We start from the raw sequence: 16,814 nt of genomic DNA, 5'->3' as shown, positions 1-16,814 counted from the left end.
TGCGGTGTTTTCTTTTTCTCTCTCTTCTCTTTTTTTTCTTCTCTTTTTTTGCCTCTTCTTCTTGTTCTTCTTTTTCGATCCCTTCTCTTTTGAACTCTCTGCTTTACTTCTGCCTTCTGTTCTTTTCCCGAAAAAAAGAAGAAGAAAAGTCTCCTCCCTTCTGTCCCTCTTTGTCCTTCTTCTTCCTCTTCACTCTGTTGACTTGGTGAAAACGAGAGGTAAAAAAATGTCTATTCCCTTATCTCGCAACGATGCCCTCAAAAGGCCCAAACTTACCGAATAATCACAATGTATGCATTATGAGCATGAGTTTTGCAATAAAAAAAAGTAAAAAAAATATAAAAGAAAAGAAAAGAAAAGAAAAGAAAAAAAAACCCAAATTCGTAACCATTCTTCTTTTTTTTTTGTTAATTATTATTATTATTCTATCCTCCCCCCCCCCCCCCCGGGGGCCCGTGTAAGCCCGGGTCCACACTCTTATCCAATCGATGGAGCCGTTCTTGGTCTAAGTTTGTGGCACCCGAGATTGTATGACTAAGCAGCCAGGAGCTGCTGCCACCCTCACATCTGTAGATAACTTCATAGATTTCCTCCCTTTCCTTCCATCAAGCAATCAGACACAAAACTCATCAACCCAGGACGTACCGGTAGGCTGACACCACCGTATCCACGCCTACGGGTCATGGCGTGCTGTCGCAAGCAGGAAGCACAAGTTTTCAGGTCCAGGTTAGGTCAGTGTCGGTGTCAGGTATTGATGCAGTATCGATATGTAATACCGAGAGGATTACGAATGCCAGCGACTTATCAATAATATCAGTCATCGTTCAGGCATACCGAACACTTTCCAAGTCAACAAGTCAAGAAACGGATATATATGTATATATATATATATATACATATATATGAATTAGTCATTTTGATCCATCCGCGCATAGCACCACGATCGGTTGACCCGTCCATCTACAGCATAGAAAGGTGGTGCCACGAAAACGAGCAATGATGATGGGGGGATGCTCATGATGCAGATCACCATCTTTCAAGACTCTCATGTCCTGAACTTTTATGTCTTGCAAAAAAGAATTAGATCAAAAAATAATGAAAACTTGTTGTTATTGTTGTTGTTGTTGTTGTTGTTTTGCTATATTCTACTCCTGTAAGCATGTAAAAGACACATGGGAGGATCATGCCATCATCTCAATTCACCATCTTCGGCTTCCCATCTATGCATCAAACGTCAAAAGTGTACAGACAAGATCAACCTAGGCCTCCTCGGTATTCCTGTATAGCCCCCCGCACCCCTCTTTCAACTCCTTGAACTCATTTTTCTCTTTCTTGTTTTCGTCGACATCCCCCATGAGAACCTCATCTCTCTCTCTCTCTCTCCCCTCTCCCCTCTCCTCTCTCCCCCGCCGATCCATCATGTCGATAGCAAGAAAATAATACTAGACCAAAATAAAAATAAAAAGCAAAAATGTTTATAAAAAAAAATTTGTCTCTCAAGGGAAAGAATCAAAAAAAAGCAAATTTAAACAAGACAAAAGTCACGCCTTCCTCAGCTCAGGATTGGTTTTTTTTTAGGGGTACCCTGTGAAATCCCCCTTCCGGAAACTCCAAGATGCAAGAAAAAAATAAAAAAATAGTAATAATAAAGAAAAGAAGAGGAGAAAAAAAAAAGTCCATCATACCTTCTCCTGTTACGCCGAGTCAGGGCATGCGATGAGGATCTCAAGCATTATAACTCTTGTAAATCTCCGCCTTCATTCGCTCCAGGCCCTCCCTCATGTACCGGAGATGATCCAGCTTGCTCTGAGGTGGATCCGTCAGGGCCGAGATCTCGTGGTGGAGGGCCTCGTACTGCGAGTACTTGATCTTGAATTTCTGAGCTCGGGTCACCAGATCGGGTGACACCTGCGGTCGCTTGGCCGGCGGGACCCGGTGGTTGTCCATCTCGGACTTGCGCTTCCTGCTCGGAGGCGGCGGATCGTCCGACACGTCCGACGCGTTGGTGGGTGGAGACGCCGCCAGGGGTGACGACTTGGTCGGCGACGTGCTCTTGTTCTTGCTCGCCGCCGGTGCTGCGTCGCGGTGGGCCTGGCGCGAGTCCAGCGGCCGTTTCTTGGCCGGCTGGCCGCTCGGCAGCGGCTGCTTGGGCTTGATGCGCTTCGACAGTGGCGTGCCCGAGCTGGACGACGAGTCGTCGTCCGACAGCGGCCGCTTCGGTGCCGTCTTGGTCGCCGCCGGCCTCTGTACGGGTGCGGCCGCGGCCGCCTTGGGCTTCCTGTCCACCGGCTTGGACGCCGCCCTGTCGGTCGGTTTCGCGGCGGGCTTCTCGGCGGGCTTCTCGACGGGCTTCTCGGCAGGCTTGCTCGCAGTCCTGGCGGCCGACTTGTCCGAGACCTTGGCGGCCGCCTTCTTGGGCGGTTCCGGCCTTGCCACCGGATCGTCTTCGGATGAATCCGAGTTCTCGATGAACTCCTGCGACAACGGCTGCTGCTTCCCTCCGCCCTCCCTTGCCGGCTTGGGCTTGCTCGGCGATCGCTTCTGCGGGGCGGCCTTGGTCTTGTTGCCGTTGCCGTTGTTGCCGCCGCTGCTGCTCAGCAGCCTCTTGGCCTGAGCCTCCGACGCGCTGACCTTCTTTGCCTTGGGCAGAGGGTTCGAGCTCGATCTCGACATGGACTCGCTCTTGTGCTTCTCGCCCTCATCCAGCTCGCCGTCATCCCTGGACGACGGGCTGTCATCCGCCCTCTGGACCTTGATGGACGGCGTAGACGCCTTGTTGATCCTGCTCTGAAGCGCGCTCAGGCATATGCCCTTGCCCCGGTCGTCGGGGGGGTTGAGCCTCTCCCATTCCGGGTCCGATGCCGAGAGCCGCTGCTTGTCGTATTGCCTGATGGCGTTCTTGATCGCCTGCTGCCGAACCTCTTCGCTGTCGTAGTCGTAGTTCCAGACGTCCAGTTCCTTCCAGTAAACCTTTCGCAGTGTCCACTTTTTGCCGTCGCCGCTTCCGTCGGCCACCTTTTCGAGTGCCGGCCGGAAGTCTTCGGGTTTCGACGTCCATTTCTTCTGCAGGTAACTTGTCGTCTGCTCGCCGACGGCCAGCTCGTGTATCAGAGGGATGCGCTGCTGCTTGACGCGCTCCGCGGAGGAGAGGGTCGGGTTCATCGACGGTGAGATCGGCTTGATGGCGGGCGAGATCGAAAGCGACCGGTTGGTGTTGCCGTTGCCCCAGGAGAGCTTATTCTTCATCTTGGCCTGTCGCTTCGGGTCGAGCGGTCCGGACAGGAGCACGGATCTGATATCATCGGTCAGTAATCCCACCTCGAAGGAAAGCCACACGTGGGACAGGACGAGCTCACGTCTCCTTGGCAGCCTTGTCGGCGGCAATGCCGTTCTGCAGAGTCTCCATGTCGGAATCGATATCCGAGTTTGAGGAGCCTTTGCCGTGCTGGGCCTTGGCCTTGGCCGAAGCTCCCTTTGCAGGAGGTGCAGCCTTGGACGCGGCCTTGTTCGGCTTCGGCGTATGGAAGAGGGACATGGCGGGAATGTGGGTGGCCTCTCGCAGGGAGTTGTAGGGTTGCGTGAGATAGAGATCGTAGGGGTGGTCGTCGGGTGGAGGGGTGATGCGATGCGATTTCGAGTCGTAGCGGAGGGTCTATCCGAAGAGAGAGGTCACGGTCAGTATACGGCAGGGACGGCCAGCGGGCTTCTTCCATGACGGATCCGGTATAGACGAGGCCTTGTGCTCTGAGATGCCTGCTGGCAGCAGCTGGCAGAGAACCGGTTTGCCAGCTGCCTCTTGAGGGCGCGGGTGAGGATGGTGCATTCATGGGGGGGGGGGGCAATGCAGCATTCAAGGTGAGAGGATACTGACAGGTTTGGACCCCAGTGCCAATTGCAAGTCTCCGCCATCCTGAACGCATTTGATCATGTCTTCGATGACATTATCGCTGAGGGAGAATGCAAAGGCCTGCTGAGGCAGAGGATCGGAATCCTCGCCAGGAGCGCCCTTGAGCAGCACCCCGCTCTCCGGAATCTTGATGGCATTCATGGCGAAGCAGCCGAACGATCTGGTATCTGGGGTGGTATCCGGTATCCGGTATCGGGAGATCGGGAGAGGGAAAAAAAAGAAAGGGATATCGTGGTTGAGATGGTCGAAGGGTTCGAAGTTCGTGATGATGATCCGAAGAGTGGATGTGTGTGGAGATGACGGATGGTTGGTTCCCGGGGGGTTGGAGAGAGAGAGAGAGAGAGAGAGAGAAGGCGAGTATGAGTCTGTAGCAAAGAGAGGAGAGAATGCCGAGTTGGATTCAGAGACGCAAGAAGAAGGGTGGCGAGTGAGTAAGTGCAAAGACCGTCACATTGTCAGTAGGTGATTGACGGTCGAGGCGAAAACGAGGCGAGGCGAGGCAGCCCAGCAACTGCTGGCTGGGCCGCTTGGTGGAACGGGCAGCAATGACGACCTTTCTCGGTGGCGGAGCTGTCCAGCTAGGAGAGAAAGGGGAGGAAGGAAGAGAGAGGAGGGAGTGGTATGGAATATCGGCTGGGCAGGAAGCTGAGAGAGTGTCGAGGCTGTATTGACGGAGAGGAGAGGGTATGAGCCACGGCCGTGTACGCGCAGGGAGAAGAAGAGAGAAGAAGAGTGTCGAGGAGGAACAATGGAGAGGAGGAGGAGAGGTTGTGAGGGAAGCGGTGGAAGTCTCTCATGACGACGGGATGGGTGAGAGAGAGGAAAGTTCCGGGGCGGCTTTAGCGGGTGGGCTGCCACCAGCCAGCCAGCCAGTTCCAGGTTTAGTGCTGAGCTTTGGGGGGGTGGGTTAGGGAGGGAGACCTGGAGGGCGTGCCGTGTTCTGGGTCCCTAGCACGTAGGCCCCGCTGTACATGCGACGTACCGATACAGATACAGCGTATTACTCCGTAGAGGTGGGCGGTGGCAGTCTTGGCCTTCTGGGTAGCCGATCCCCCAAGCAGCCCGTGATGCACCTACAGCTAGGTACGGACACTAATACCTACTCAGTATCATTAGCGACATAGTATCAATACCTGTAATACGTAGTATCGAATGCTCTCGTGCTCTCTCTCTTCCTCTCTCTCCCTCTCTCTCCATCGTACATCTCCATCTCTTTCCTCAACACACTCACACACGCACACACAATCTCTCTCTTCTGCTACCAATGGCACTGTTATCCGTACAGGTAACTCGCGTAGTATAGTGTACAGCGTGCAACTGGTCGGGTGTGATGGATCAGGCTGGGTAGCGGTACAGTGTACGGCGTACGGCGTACAGTACGTGCGACCGGACAGATACAGCGGGCACACGCTGCTAGGTTCGGGGGGTCGGAGTGAGGCCCCCCGTCACAGGGCATCACAGGCAGCCCTGGATGGTGGTGTATCATTGGTACTCGTAGAGGACGGTACCGGGCGGTACAGGGCGGTCGCGGTGGAGGGCAGCAAGTCAGAGGCTCTCCCACCTAGCCGTAGTGCTCGTACCAGTAGGCTGCAGTGCATATAATGCTGGCGACGATGCGTGCAATGCTCCGTAGCATCATATCAGCACCATTCATCATCACCTGTGGTGATACTTACCGTCCGGCCATGTCAACCTCTTCCATCAGAAGCGTCGAGAATCGGAAAAACTTTTTCCAAGGTTGTGTGCTCGTAGACGGTCGTCCTCTGTATCACTCGAGAGGGTTCAGTAAGTCGTACATGTCGATGATACAAGCCACACACGCAGCTGCGAGCGAGACCACCCACACATTGACACACACACACACACAGTCAATCTACCTGGTCGCCGCCTGGTACAGCTGGGCATGGGCAGATGTGAAAGGGGGGGGTGGGGTGGCATTTAGTGGGGCAGCTTCCTGTGAGATGGTCTATGGGTCCCGCACCCTGATGCCGCATCTCTTTGGGCGTGACCATTTCTCTCCCTCTCTCCCACGTCTTTTCTGTCAGCTCGGCCTCACTTGCTGCTGTCCGGTTTTTTTGTTTTTTTCTTAATCTCTATCTCTACGTCTACGAGTACCAGAGGGATATGAAAACAAGTGTATGTGGCGATGACTATCACGATCGGGACGTGTGTGTGTGTGTGTATCTGGGGGGTGACCGTATACTATGACGGATATAAATCCAATTGTTTCTACTGGTAAACTAGAACACACACACATTCCACCGAAAGTGTGAAGTGGGTGACAAGAAGTGGTGGGAAGAAGAGGAAAGGAAGGCAAAGAACATTGAACTGGACCGGACCGGGGGGGGTTTGGCAGAAGTGTCAAGCCAGGCACACACAGTTTCGTGCGGTTTATTAATGCTCCAAACAACTTGTTACGAGTTGTTATTTATTATTTATTACTCATAACACTACGGAGTACCGTGCAACTAATAATAATACTCCGTACGCTGTGCGGTAATACTGCAATGCTATCTGCAAGTAGCATACGAGTACGTACTCGTACATTGATGATACATCATCGCATCTCTCCCATACTCGGTCCAGATGCACCGCCTGCCCGACCATCAGTCCTAACCCTCTTCTCCCTCCAAGTCTTCAGCACTATCGTCCTCCGGCTCCTACTGCTCTCCTCCGCAAGGAGTGAGACCCCGATGGTCCCCTTCTTCTCCTCTCCTCATCGGAACGGAGACGGCAGTTGCTGACATGGCCGTACGACCTGAAGGTGCTCGAGCACACGCGCGCGGATGCAGTTGGTCGTCGACAGAGAGTCATGGTAGAGATTACAATTTACCGCAGCCATGTCTATCATCATTGTGTACTATTACCACGGGAGTGTTATTACAATAATACGTCGTAAATATGCTTTTTTTTTGGGGGGGGGGGGGGAGAGGGGAAGTATATATTCTCATTATATTCTCATACTATTATGACTACTCCGTACTATTATGGCTATTATGACTATTGTTGCCAGTACAGAGACTCACAGCTAATACAATGCTCCCTCACCCGATCATCATCCCTCCACTTCCGCTCCCATACACGGGACTGGATACTTTGTCAATATTACTTCGGTAAGAGTTGGTAGAATGCCAGAGGAGCTGCTAGCGCGCGCGGGTTGGGTTGCAGCGACGTCACCACCACCACCACCACCAACACTACCGCCGACGCCGCCGCCGCCGCCGCTGGCACGATAGAGAAGAGTTCCTCCCCCCTCCCCTCTTCCTTTCCCACGGCTTGCTCCATTCGACACGGTGGGTACTGTGCTGCGTGTCGGATGTCTGGTTTACGATGCTGATGATGGGCTTCTGTCTTTTTGTACGTACGAGCATACGAGCATACACCGCCCAGGGATGAAAGCTGTTCGGCAACGCATCCTCCCCCCCCCCCCCCCCCCCCCCCCCCCCTCCTCCCCCCCCCCCCCCCCCCCCCCCCCCTCTCGAGGACTCTCTCTCTCTCTCCTCCCCAACACTTGTCTCGATAACGGCAGCACCGAAAAAGGAAGAGAGAGAGAGAGAGAGGAGAGATTGCATGTCTCGTGATGGGGTACCTGATAGATTGAGCTGGTAATGAGAATACCCCTCCCCGTAGTGCTCCGTACGGAGTACACATCACAACTAGTCCGAGCAGCGATATATAGCGAGTGGCACGAGTATTACATACCTGCGGTGGGACGCAGGCGGGAGCGTGCAGCCCGTGGGGATTTACGTCGCGTTGGCAGGCTGCGGGTCGAATTAGTAACCGCCACATCAGGGCGAACTGTGTTGTGGCCGTCACAGGTGCGAGTAGCGACAGGGTGGAAGTTGCGTGCGTATCTGTACGGGGCATCTATCGTTACTCGTCAAGCTGATACGTGCGTGCCTCTTCAATGTCCGTGAGCGGGTAATGGCGATACATATACATCTGTGATCTGTACGGTCGACCACTTCCCATGTACAGACTGCTGAATACCGGACTCGACTCCTTTCTCGATGCTACGGAGGAGTATTATCACATGACACGAGTACGTGACACAGGTACACGACACGAGCAGAAAAACGAAACGGTCAATGTAAAGAACAAGAAGCAATCAATGCACTCTGGTACAGTTTATGCGTTGCCGCTCGGCCCAGGGACAGATCACGAAGACGACAATGCCAGTCAACAGCTGCTCTCCGTGTGCTGTGCTATGTTGATCGGTAATACTCGCACGAGCATATGTAGATATCGTTACTTGGTATGACTTTTCTGTATGCCAGCTGACAGCAGGAGCAATACCGGACTCCATAATACTACTGCTTGCTACTTGCTATATTACTAGTAGTGATACTACCACGAGTACTACGGGTACGGAGTAGATCTGTACATTCGGCCGACCTACATACGACCATACTCCTCGTACTCCTCGTACTCCTTACTCCGTACAGAGACAGAGGAGATGATAATATACTACTAATTCCAATTCCCTATATTGAAGGAGTCCCGTGCACGCACACACCTGACCCCCGGGCCCCATCTCAGACAAAAAAAAAAAAAAAAAAAAGGGAAGAAGAGGAAAAGCGAAAAGATGTCTCTTCTCATATTATGGTCATTGATGGATGACATGATGACATCCAGCTGCCCCTTGCTCTTCTTCTTCTTCTTCTTCTTCTTTCTGGAAACCTCATCCTATACCTGTCAGGCTATTTCATACTTGTAGAGTTTGGGGGGGGGGGGTGTTGAAGTGGAGTGGAGTTCAGATTGGCCCAGTACGATGCTTCTTCGTCTTCGTCTTCTTCTCCCTCTCTCTCCAGATAGGGTATTCACAGAGTATCAATGCTCCAAAGTTGTGTATTATTATTAGTACTACACAACTGTTGCTACCGAAATTACTACTCCGTAGCTCATTTTTGCCATCGTCTCACTCAATCCAATCAGTGAATGGCAAGGAGCGCGAGTATGGGGACGGGGACGGGGACGGAGAGGGTACAGAGTATATGTACTCGCTGTACTCGTCGCACTCGTAGTGATACTGTCGGGAGTTATTCAACCGTACCTGGCGAATCTTTTCATGCGTCGTACATTGTTATCGCATCACACAGGTACAAAGATTCCATTCCGAAACAAACAAGCAAGAAAAAGAGAAAGAGAGAAAAAAAGGCGAGACTCTCTTTCTCGCCGATTCTCGGTTTGGTTTTGGTCTGGTGTGGTTGTTTTCTTTTCTTTTTCTTTTTCTTTTTCTTTCCTCCATCCTGTTCCACCACACCTACACACACACACACACCCCCCCCCCCCAAAAAAAAAAAAGTTTTGAAACTACTCCGTATAGCCGCCACAGTAGGCGCTTCAGATGCGACCTTTATATGTTGGAGGCATGGCCGGGGAGGCATATATCCATACCCATCATCAGTCATCACGAGATGTCCTATTCAGCCAAGATCGACCCTGTTCCTCTAGGGTGACTGAGATGGGCCAGTGCTCTCCCTCATCCTCGCACTCCTCTCCCATTCATCAATCACGAACTGCGAACTGCACGGACAGTAAGAGGACCAGATGACTCTAGTGCTAACTACTCCGACTCTAGGAGTCTACATATATGGGTATACGGTATAACCTGTAGTGACGACTCCACTCGCCACACCCTTGGCATGCAATGCGACCGGACATGTAACAGAGACTATAAAAAGGGAGACCACGTTACTCTGGCCCGCGCTTTATTACCCATTCAGGATGGCCAGGAGAGGTCGATCGAATTGGTTCCTTCTCTTCTTTTCTTTTTCCTTTTTTCTTTCTTCTTTTTGGTACTCATGCCTCCTCTATCCCTTGGATGTTGACGCTCGTCCCGGAAATGGGCTCATCTACCTGTGATATTGACCGTAATACCTACTATTACCTGCAGGCCGTGATACCGAACGTCAGGACCCTTTCTTTCTTTATTTTTTTCTTTGTTTTATTTTTTTTCCTTTTCCTTTTCTTCCGTTCCTTGAGGATGGCTGGGGTCCGATGTAATCTGTACAGAGTTACGAGTACCCAAAATAGCAATAATAATATATATATGTACTCGTACTCGTATACCCGTATGTACATGTACACGTACGTAGTAAGGCGCTCTACCTCCAGCTCCCCCCCCCCCCTGGAAATCAGCCTCGTCGGCCCCTCCCTTCCCCCATCATTAGAGGCCCTTTAGTTCTAACGGTACTCATGATGTCGTGATTGACAGCAAGAAAGGGAAGAAAGAAAAGTAGAGAAAGAAAAGGTGGGGGAGAGAAGGAGGAAAAAAGAAGGCGGGGTGGGGAGGGAAGGGAAGAAGGAAAGAGAGGAAAGAATCCCCCTCCTCCCCTTCCCCCCCAAGAGGAAGAAGAGGAAGGAGAGGAAGGAGAGGAAGGAGAGAGGATGAGGATGGAATGCATACTGCACGCAGTAGATCCTGCGACTGCCACTACGGCTGCTGCCCTGCCTCCCACTCGTGACGACCTGGGAAGTCCTATCCTATCAAAGGGCAAGATTACAAGGCTAGGAGCAGCCAACAATAATACCCTTTCTACTTGATACCTGTCTATTCGTGGAAGAGGTGGCTTGGAACACCCCCCCCTCGGCCCCCCCCCCCCCCCCCCCCCAACACCCCTTGACCTCGTTTACTCTTCTCCCTCCCGCTCTCTTTTATTTTTTTTCTTCCTTTCTTTCTTTTTCTTCCTTCCCTTCTTTCTTCTCTGCATGTCATGTCATGGGTCGATCGTCCAGGAACATTGCCGTCAGAGGAAGCGAGGGGCTGCATGCCACCACACGCACGCACCACCACGCACACAAGTCTGTCAGCTGCTGCCAACCTTGAACTTGACCAAGTACAGGGTACCCTATTACTCGTAGGAATATGGCTCCTTCTCTCTCCCCCGCAACTGTCGGGCGAGGGGGGGGGGGAGGGTTCAAAAAAATTCAAAATGAAAAAAATGAAAAAGAAGAAGAAGAAGCAAGACACATTACATGTACACTTCGACACCACGCGATTCCCGTCTGGGTATAGAATTCTTGGTTGTGAATGGGGAGGTTGGCGTGGTTATTGGCCGCACGGAGCGTAATATGGGTTAAATTTAAACCGAGTATCAATATATGTGTGTACTCGTATTGTCTTGTAATGGTGAGTGACCTCTGACGGTGCTGACGACAATCATTTTCTTCCCCTTCTTTTCTTCTCTCTCATCGTTACCCGAGATGTTGGCGTTTCTGTATCACGTCTTACGTTTTACCATCACTACTACAATCATACCGAGACACCCTGGTAGCGATGCATGCCGTGATATTCCATCTGTGTCCCTGAAGAGGTGCAGCTGGCCTCTCCTCCATCAGCAGTGGCAAGGTCAAGGTCGGGTTAGGGAGAATATCGTCTGCAGATACATGTACAGCATACGAGTACAACCATACGAGTACGACCAACCATACGAGTATTGCTACATGATCGTTTCCTCGAGACAAATGACCCCCCCCCCCCCCGGCAAAGTTCAATCATTAGCTGAAATCACCCAAAACGAGCAACTCTAATCAATGATACTTACACCGAGCACGCTACAGGTACTGATCTGTAATCCGTACGACCATCATGATTGTAAACCCCCTCTCTCCTCACTCCTCTCCTGCTGCCAATAATCTGCTAGCCACCGTCTAGCGTACTCGTACATGCTCGCACACATGTAATCTGCAATCTGTATTGTATACATGTATTCCACATTAGTCGTATTACTAAGAATAAGCCATGGACCATTTCCTATCCTTGCGTGCCTGCTTCGCATGCACGGAGGAGAGTGAGAGTGCTCATTACGACTCGCGAGTTATCACGAGGTGACAAGATACAAGATGGTATTTTCCTCCAATTGCTACCCTCTCATCCTCGCTTTCGGCACTTTGCAGTATTTTCATCCGAATCGAGGCCTTATCTACTATTCAAGAGAGCTCGGCATGTCTGGAATACCGTAGGATCATTCTCATGTACGGAGATGGCGTTGCGCCACGCGAATCCTTTGGAGGAGTGTTATTATCCCATTTTTTTTGGGGGGGGGGGGGGTGTGGGTGGGTGCGTGGGTTTCTTTCTTACAAACTCCAGTAGGAACCTGACTAACCTGGATGAATGTCAGACTACTCCCCGCTGTTGAGGAAGAAGAATGACTGACTACCTTTTTCCTGTTATTGTGTATTATTCATCTTCTGATTTCATACACTTGTACTTGTCGGATATCTCCTTGCGTTTTCACCCGCCCCTTCCGACATTTCACGCAGACCCATTCACCACCGTTTGTGTCGTCATAATCGTTGTCTGAAAGATCAACGCTACAAGTAATTACCAGTAGGGTGTCCTTTTATTTATTTTATCATTAAAAAAAAAAGAATTCTTTCAACGTGTACAGGCTACATATTAGTCATATACTCACTCGTACGACCCAACGGTGGGGTGAGATAACGGTTGACAGCTATCATCACCTCGCGTATAGAAGAGGATAAGACAAGAATGATGAAGAGGAGGAAAAAAGGAGAAAAGAAAAAGGAGAAGAGAAAGGTCACGGAAACGGACAGTAGCGATAGTCTTCTTCTTTCCTCCCCCCCCCCCTCTAGATCATTGTTCAGCTGATCGAGTACGGATGATGTTGGCAACGTTTATTCTAGTAGGTAGTGATATAGACCTCGGATTCTTTATTAGTATCGATTCGGGAAGCTCGAAGTCGGCTTTACCACCACGGATAGACCCGCCGGATGTCGAGGCACTTTGTGACTTGTTGGACCTTCTTTTTTACCTTCTCTCTCCCTCTCTCTCTCCGGCGTACTCGTACTCGTTACCGTACATTGGGGTTGACAGTCATGCGCCATATATATATATAACATTGTATATTATATATCAGTATTACCATTAAACCCCCCTCCCCCCCCTTCCACACTTGTTTCCAAGTAATAGTGATATGCCAATTGATCAACTTATGGCAACTCTGCCACTGCAAGTAACTAGCAAGAGTAACCATCGGACAAGTAAAAAAAAGCAACGTGTGGGCAGTCTCGGCCATATCCACCCCGCCATCGCCAGCCAGTTTTTTGGCCATTTGGGCAGCAAGTAATGACTTCCTCCGGACCGAGGAGAAAGTGGGCTGCAAGTTCCCCCCCTCCTCTCATACCCATCTAGATTCTATTATCGGGCGTACTTATTACATTGTAGACGTGTTTTTGCCACCTGCCATTTTATTTTTTTTTGCTTTTTTTCCCCCGTCTCTGGCATCTTTCATATATACAGTCATGACAACTCTCTCTCTCTCTCTCTTTTTTTTTTTTTTCTTTTTCTCCCCCCCTTTTTCTCTTTTTTCCCTTTTTTCTTTTTACATCTTCCTTTAGTTTCTACCTTTGACATATCTCAAAAGAAAAGTTTGGGATATCGAAGCCTATACTCTCCCGGTTGAGGAGAATGACGACGACTAACCCGTACGCGGGCAGTTTGTGGCGGTCCGATTGTTACATACTCTGCATACTTTAGTACTACTGATATATGTATCAAGGCGGAGTAGGTGGCGTTTCTCTTTCTCGGTCTAGTCGTCGGCGTGACTTGATATCGTGCCTCTTATTAGAGACTCGTACTACCTGCTAGTATCTGACGATTTCGAGTCCTCTTCTTTTTCCCTCTCCCACGCTCACTTGTCTGACAAGGTGTAGGGTAGGATATCTATATCTGACCTTTCGGGTGGTGTTCCTGCTGCGCTGTGGTGAACCTTTTGCACGCCCATCGCATTCATCACATGAGACATCCGCGTGACATTTAGCTGATGGAATCATTCCGGTATAGACAATGCTATTCTTTCAGAAGTAAAATAAGCAAGGCACTCAGACGTGAAGCCGCAGACGCAGAAAGACCGAAAGACAATCTCAAGCCTGCGGCAACGCATATCCTCCCCCCCTTCCCCATTTCCTTCCACCTTGGTATAGAGTTGTTGCCCTATCCACTACAGGGCTTGTTCTCATTTCTTCTTTGTTCCTCATTCTTGACATTCATCCTAAATTCTTTCGCATTCTTCTTGACGTCTAGGGACGTCTAGGTCGGGTATTGATATCGGGGGGTGACTCTTGGAGAGAGAGAGAGAGAGAGAGAGAGAGAGAGAGCTGTCGTTTTTTTATTGCGTCTTGAAGAGGAGGATGGCGCAGTGGCCGAGGTAAAAGTAGATGAAGTGTTTCGTTTCTGCACACATGATGTAGATCGAAACAACATCAGCAACGGAAACAAGCAGCACTTTCATGCCATGCCACATCGGCAGGCTGTTAGCCGCCACGTGGGAAGAGAAAAACCTTACCGTGTGTTACGAAGCTGCCGAAATTGCGGCCGACTATGCAGTGCCAGGTCGGGCCCTTACGCTCGTCAAACTTTCCCCCCGGAGAAGCCGTTAGTATGGGTTGCGAGATTCTGCGTCATTCGCTGGGAGAACTGACTGTGCGCTTGATGTGTTGGGCGATGTCTTTCTCAATGGTGTACTTGGCCATGGCCTCCTGGGCTGATTTCGTCGTCATTCTATCAGTAACTGTATAGGTAACACACCATATGCACAAGGACAAGAAAATAAAACCTACCGACTTCAATGGTCTCCTGTTGCATGTCGTCGGTCTAAGGATGGAAAGGGGGGGGGGGGGGTTTCATATAAATGTCAGTACGCGGGTACCTTTCGAGGGACGCTCTGTCCGTCCGCATTTCCTTTCTTCCTCGACATACCATGTCTGCAGACTTGATCTGAGCTGCAACACGCCGAATAGATTCCCGGTCAGTAACATACTTGCATAACGTCGACATGTCATGTGTCTGCTTTGCTCACCCTCAAGCTTCTCCCGCGGAGCAGGGCTCTCGTTCTTGACGTCGGCCATGGCTGGGGAAAAATGTCGGGGTCTTTCTTATATATGTAAGGGGTTGAAGATGTTCGAAGAGATATAGCAGAAGACGAGTTTGTCGTCGTGTGGATACCCCTATCGGTCTAGGACGCGCGCGCAAACCGTCGATATGTTAGCCTGAGCAGAAGAAGGGGAAAAAAGGGGAGGGGTCATGCGAAGCTCTCTCTCCCCCTCCGCCCCCGGCCCCCGCAGCTAGTGGATATGTGGGAGGAACGGAGAGAAGAGGAGGGCGGTGATGCTTCGTGTATTTCGACGTACCGGATAGCCAAATTTGGGATTGGGTTGGATCGCTGACGAATAAAGGAGACCGTTCTGATGGGCGTGTGTCGATGTTGGTCGTCGCGTATTCTTAGGAGAAGCACGCGTGGGTTGGAGAGTGTGAGAAGGCTTGGACACGAGAAGATGCAGGGGACTGAAAGGTGCACGGGCCACCTTGAGCCTTACGTATGTTTGTATGGCAGGGAACACAGGGGGGGGGGGGCCACTTACTACTGTACGTCAACAAATAAGAAGAATCTAAACATTCTAACTAGAGCTATCAATATAACAGCATCTTCGACCGACAACGAACACATCAATCTGATTACATCGTGCCGTACTCTATCATCAATCAAAAAAACGGCACAATTCGCATTATACTTATCTCGACCTCTCCCTTCTCTCTCCTCCATCCCCCGCTCGTCATCCTTCCATACATTCTCTTGCATCCTCAGAAGGTGCCTTCCCCCAGAACCGCCGAGCGGGGAACCGTGCAAGAGCTGATACTCCGTAGAGATGGTCAAATACGCCCACGAGGTTCGGCCGATGGAGAAGCGAGGCAGTCGACATGGTAGGCACACGGTGTGAATTACGGCTACATTGCGTACCATCGCATCCATCCGTTGTTGCAGATCCCATCCATCCTCTGTCCGTCGTTCAAGATGCTGCACGCAGAGTCAGTCATCCACGAGTACGAGAGTAGATATATGTCTACATACCAGAGCGCTCCATCAATACGTCGTATGATATGTTGCTCTTCCTCATCCTAGTTCCACGGAAAGAAAGATTGTCGATGGAAAAAGATGTGGAACGGTGGCAACCTTCTTCCAGTCATGCGTTCTTCCAACGAGGAAGAGAGCACGTGTCGGGAGAAGGGGGAGGGGAACAGGTCCTCCCCCACCTTGACGATCCATCCATGCACGTCTAGGGATTCGACATGGGCGATAGAGTAGGTAGGTCTAATTCCTCTCCGACTTCAAGACATCTCCATCAAGCACTTCTCGTACCTACGTAGTCCGGCAAACGGCCTGAAGCTCCCCCGCACGGTCGCATATCGAGTTTCCTTGTTGGTGACGGGGTGGGGAGGGAGGGATCCTTCAATGAACTAAGCATCCCTGCCGGCAATAACTATGAGAGCCCTCTTCAATATTTCGGCCGAGGTCAATGGACGACTTCCTTGTGCAAGAAATCGGAGGGGAACAAAGAACACACACACACACACACACACACACACACACACGCCATCCACCTTCTGTATGATCCACACCACTTAGCCGTCCGCGTGATCGACATCCCGCTTGCCTTGGTTACTCCTCCGACCGCAAATCCAATGTAACCTCCCGAGCCTGGTTCCTTACTCATACGTACCCGGATAACTTTGAATAGACATGGCGTTGGGCTTGGCCCGTCGGACTGACGTCGCAATTCCCCATTTACCCGCCAATGACGATCCAACGACCCGGGGGGGGTTGTGGAAGGACTCGAAGAGGTCATGAGGGGACACTGAGCATGATGTCTACCAAGGCTTGCGTCGTTGGCAGCTGAGGCTTGCCGGTACGGGTATATATATGAGTGCTGGAAGAGTCAATGGTGTGAGACATGTGTGTGTATAGCCATCGCATTAGCTCCTGGATCTGCTGACATTGGAAACTTGCACCGGAATCAGGACTTGGATCTGAACTCTTACGGCACTGCCCGAGCTGACTCTTCTTTATCCACCTGACCGGTTCCTTTCGTGCTATCCACACAAACG

At 50.9% G+C, this 16,814-nt stretch overlaps 1 protein-coding gene across 1 annotated transcript; it reads right to left on the bottom strand.

The window, feature by feature from the left end:
• Positions 1–1,725: 1,725 nt before the first annotated feature.
• Positions 1,726–4,048, bottom strand: GMORB2_3987 (uncharacterized protein; the record flags this gene model as incomplete). The annotated part of the gene is made up of 3 exons (XM_035465963.1): positions 1,726–3,292; positions 3,357–3,652; positions 3,872–4,048. 3 exons carry the CDS (start codon positions 4,046–4,048, stop codon positions 1,726–1,728), a joined length of 2,040 nt encoding a protein of 679 aa, XP_035323800.1.
• Between the last annotated feature and the right edge of the window lie 12,766 nt (positions 4,049–16,814).

Source organism: Geosmithia morbida (assembly GCF_012550715.1).
Source record: "Geosmithia morbida isolate 1262 chromosome Unknown scaffold_2, whole genome shotgun sequence".
Classification (NCBI taxonomy): domain Eukaryota; kingdom Fungi; phylum Ascomycota; class Sordariomycetes; order Hypocreales; family Bionectriaceae; genus Geosmithia; species Geosmithia morbida.
This window is presented reverse-complemented; position numbering and strand designations above follow the sequence as displayed.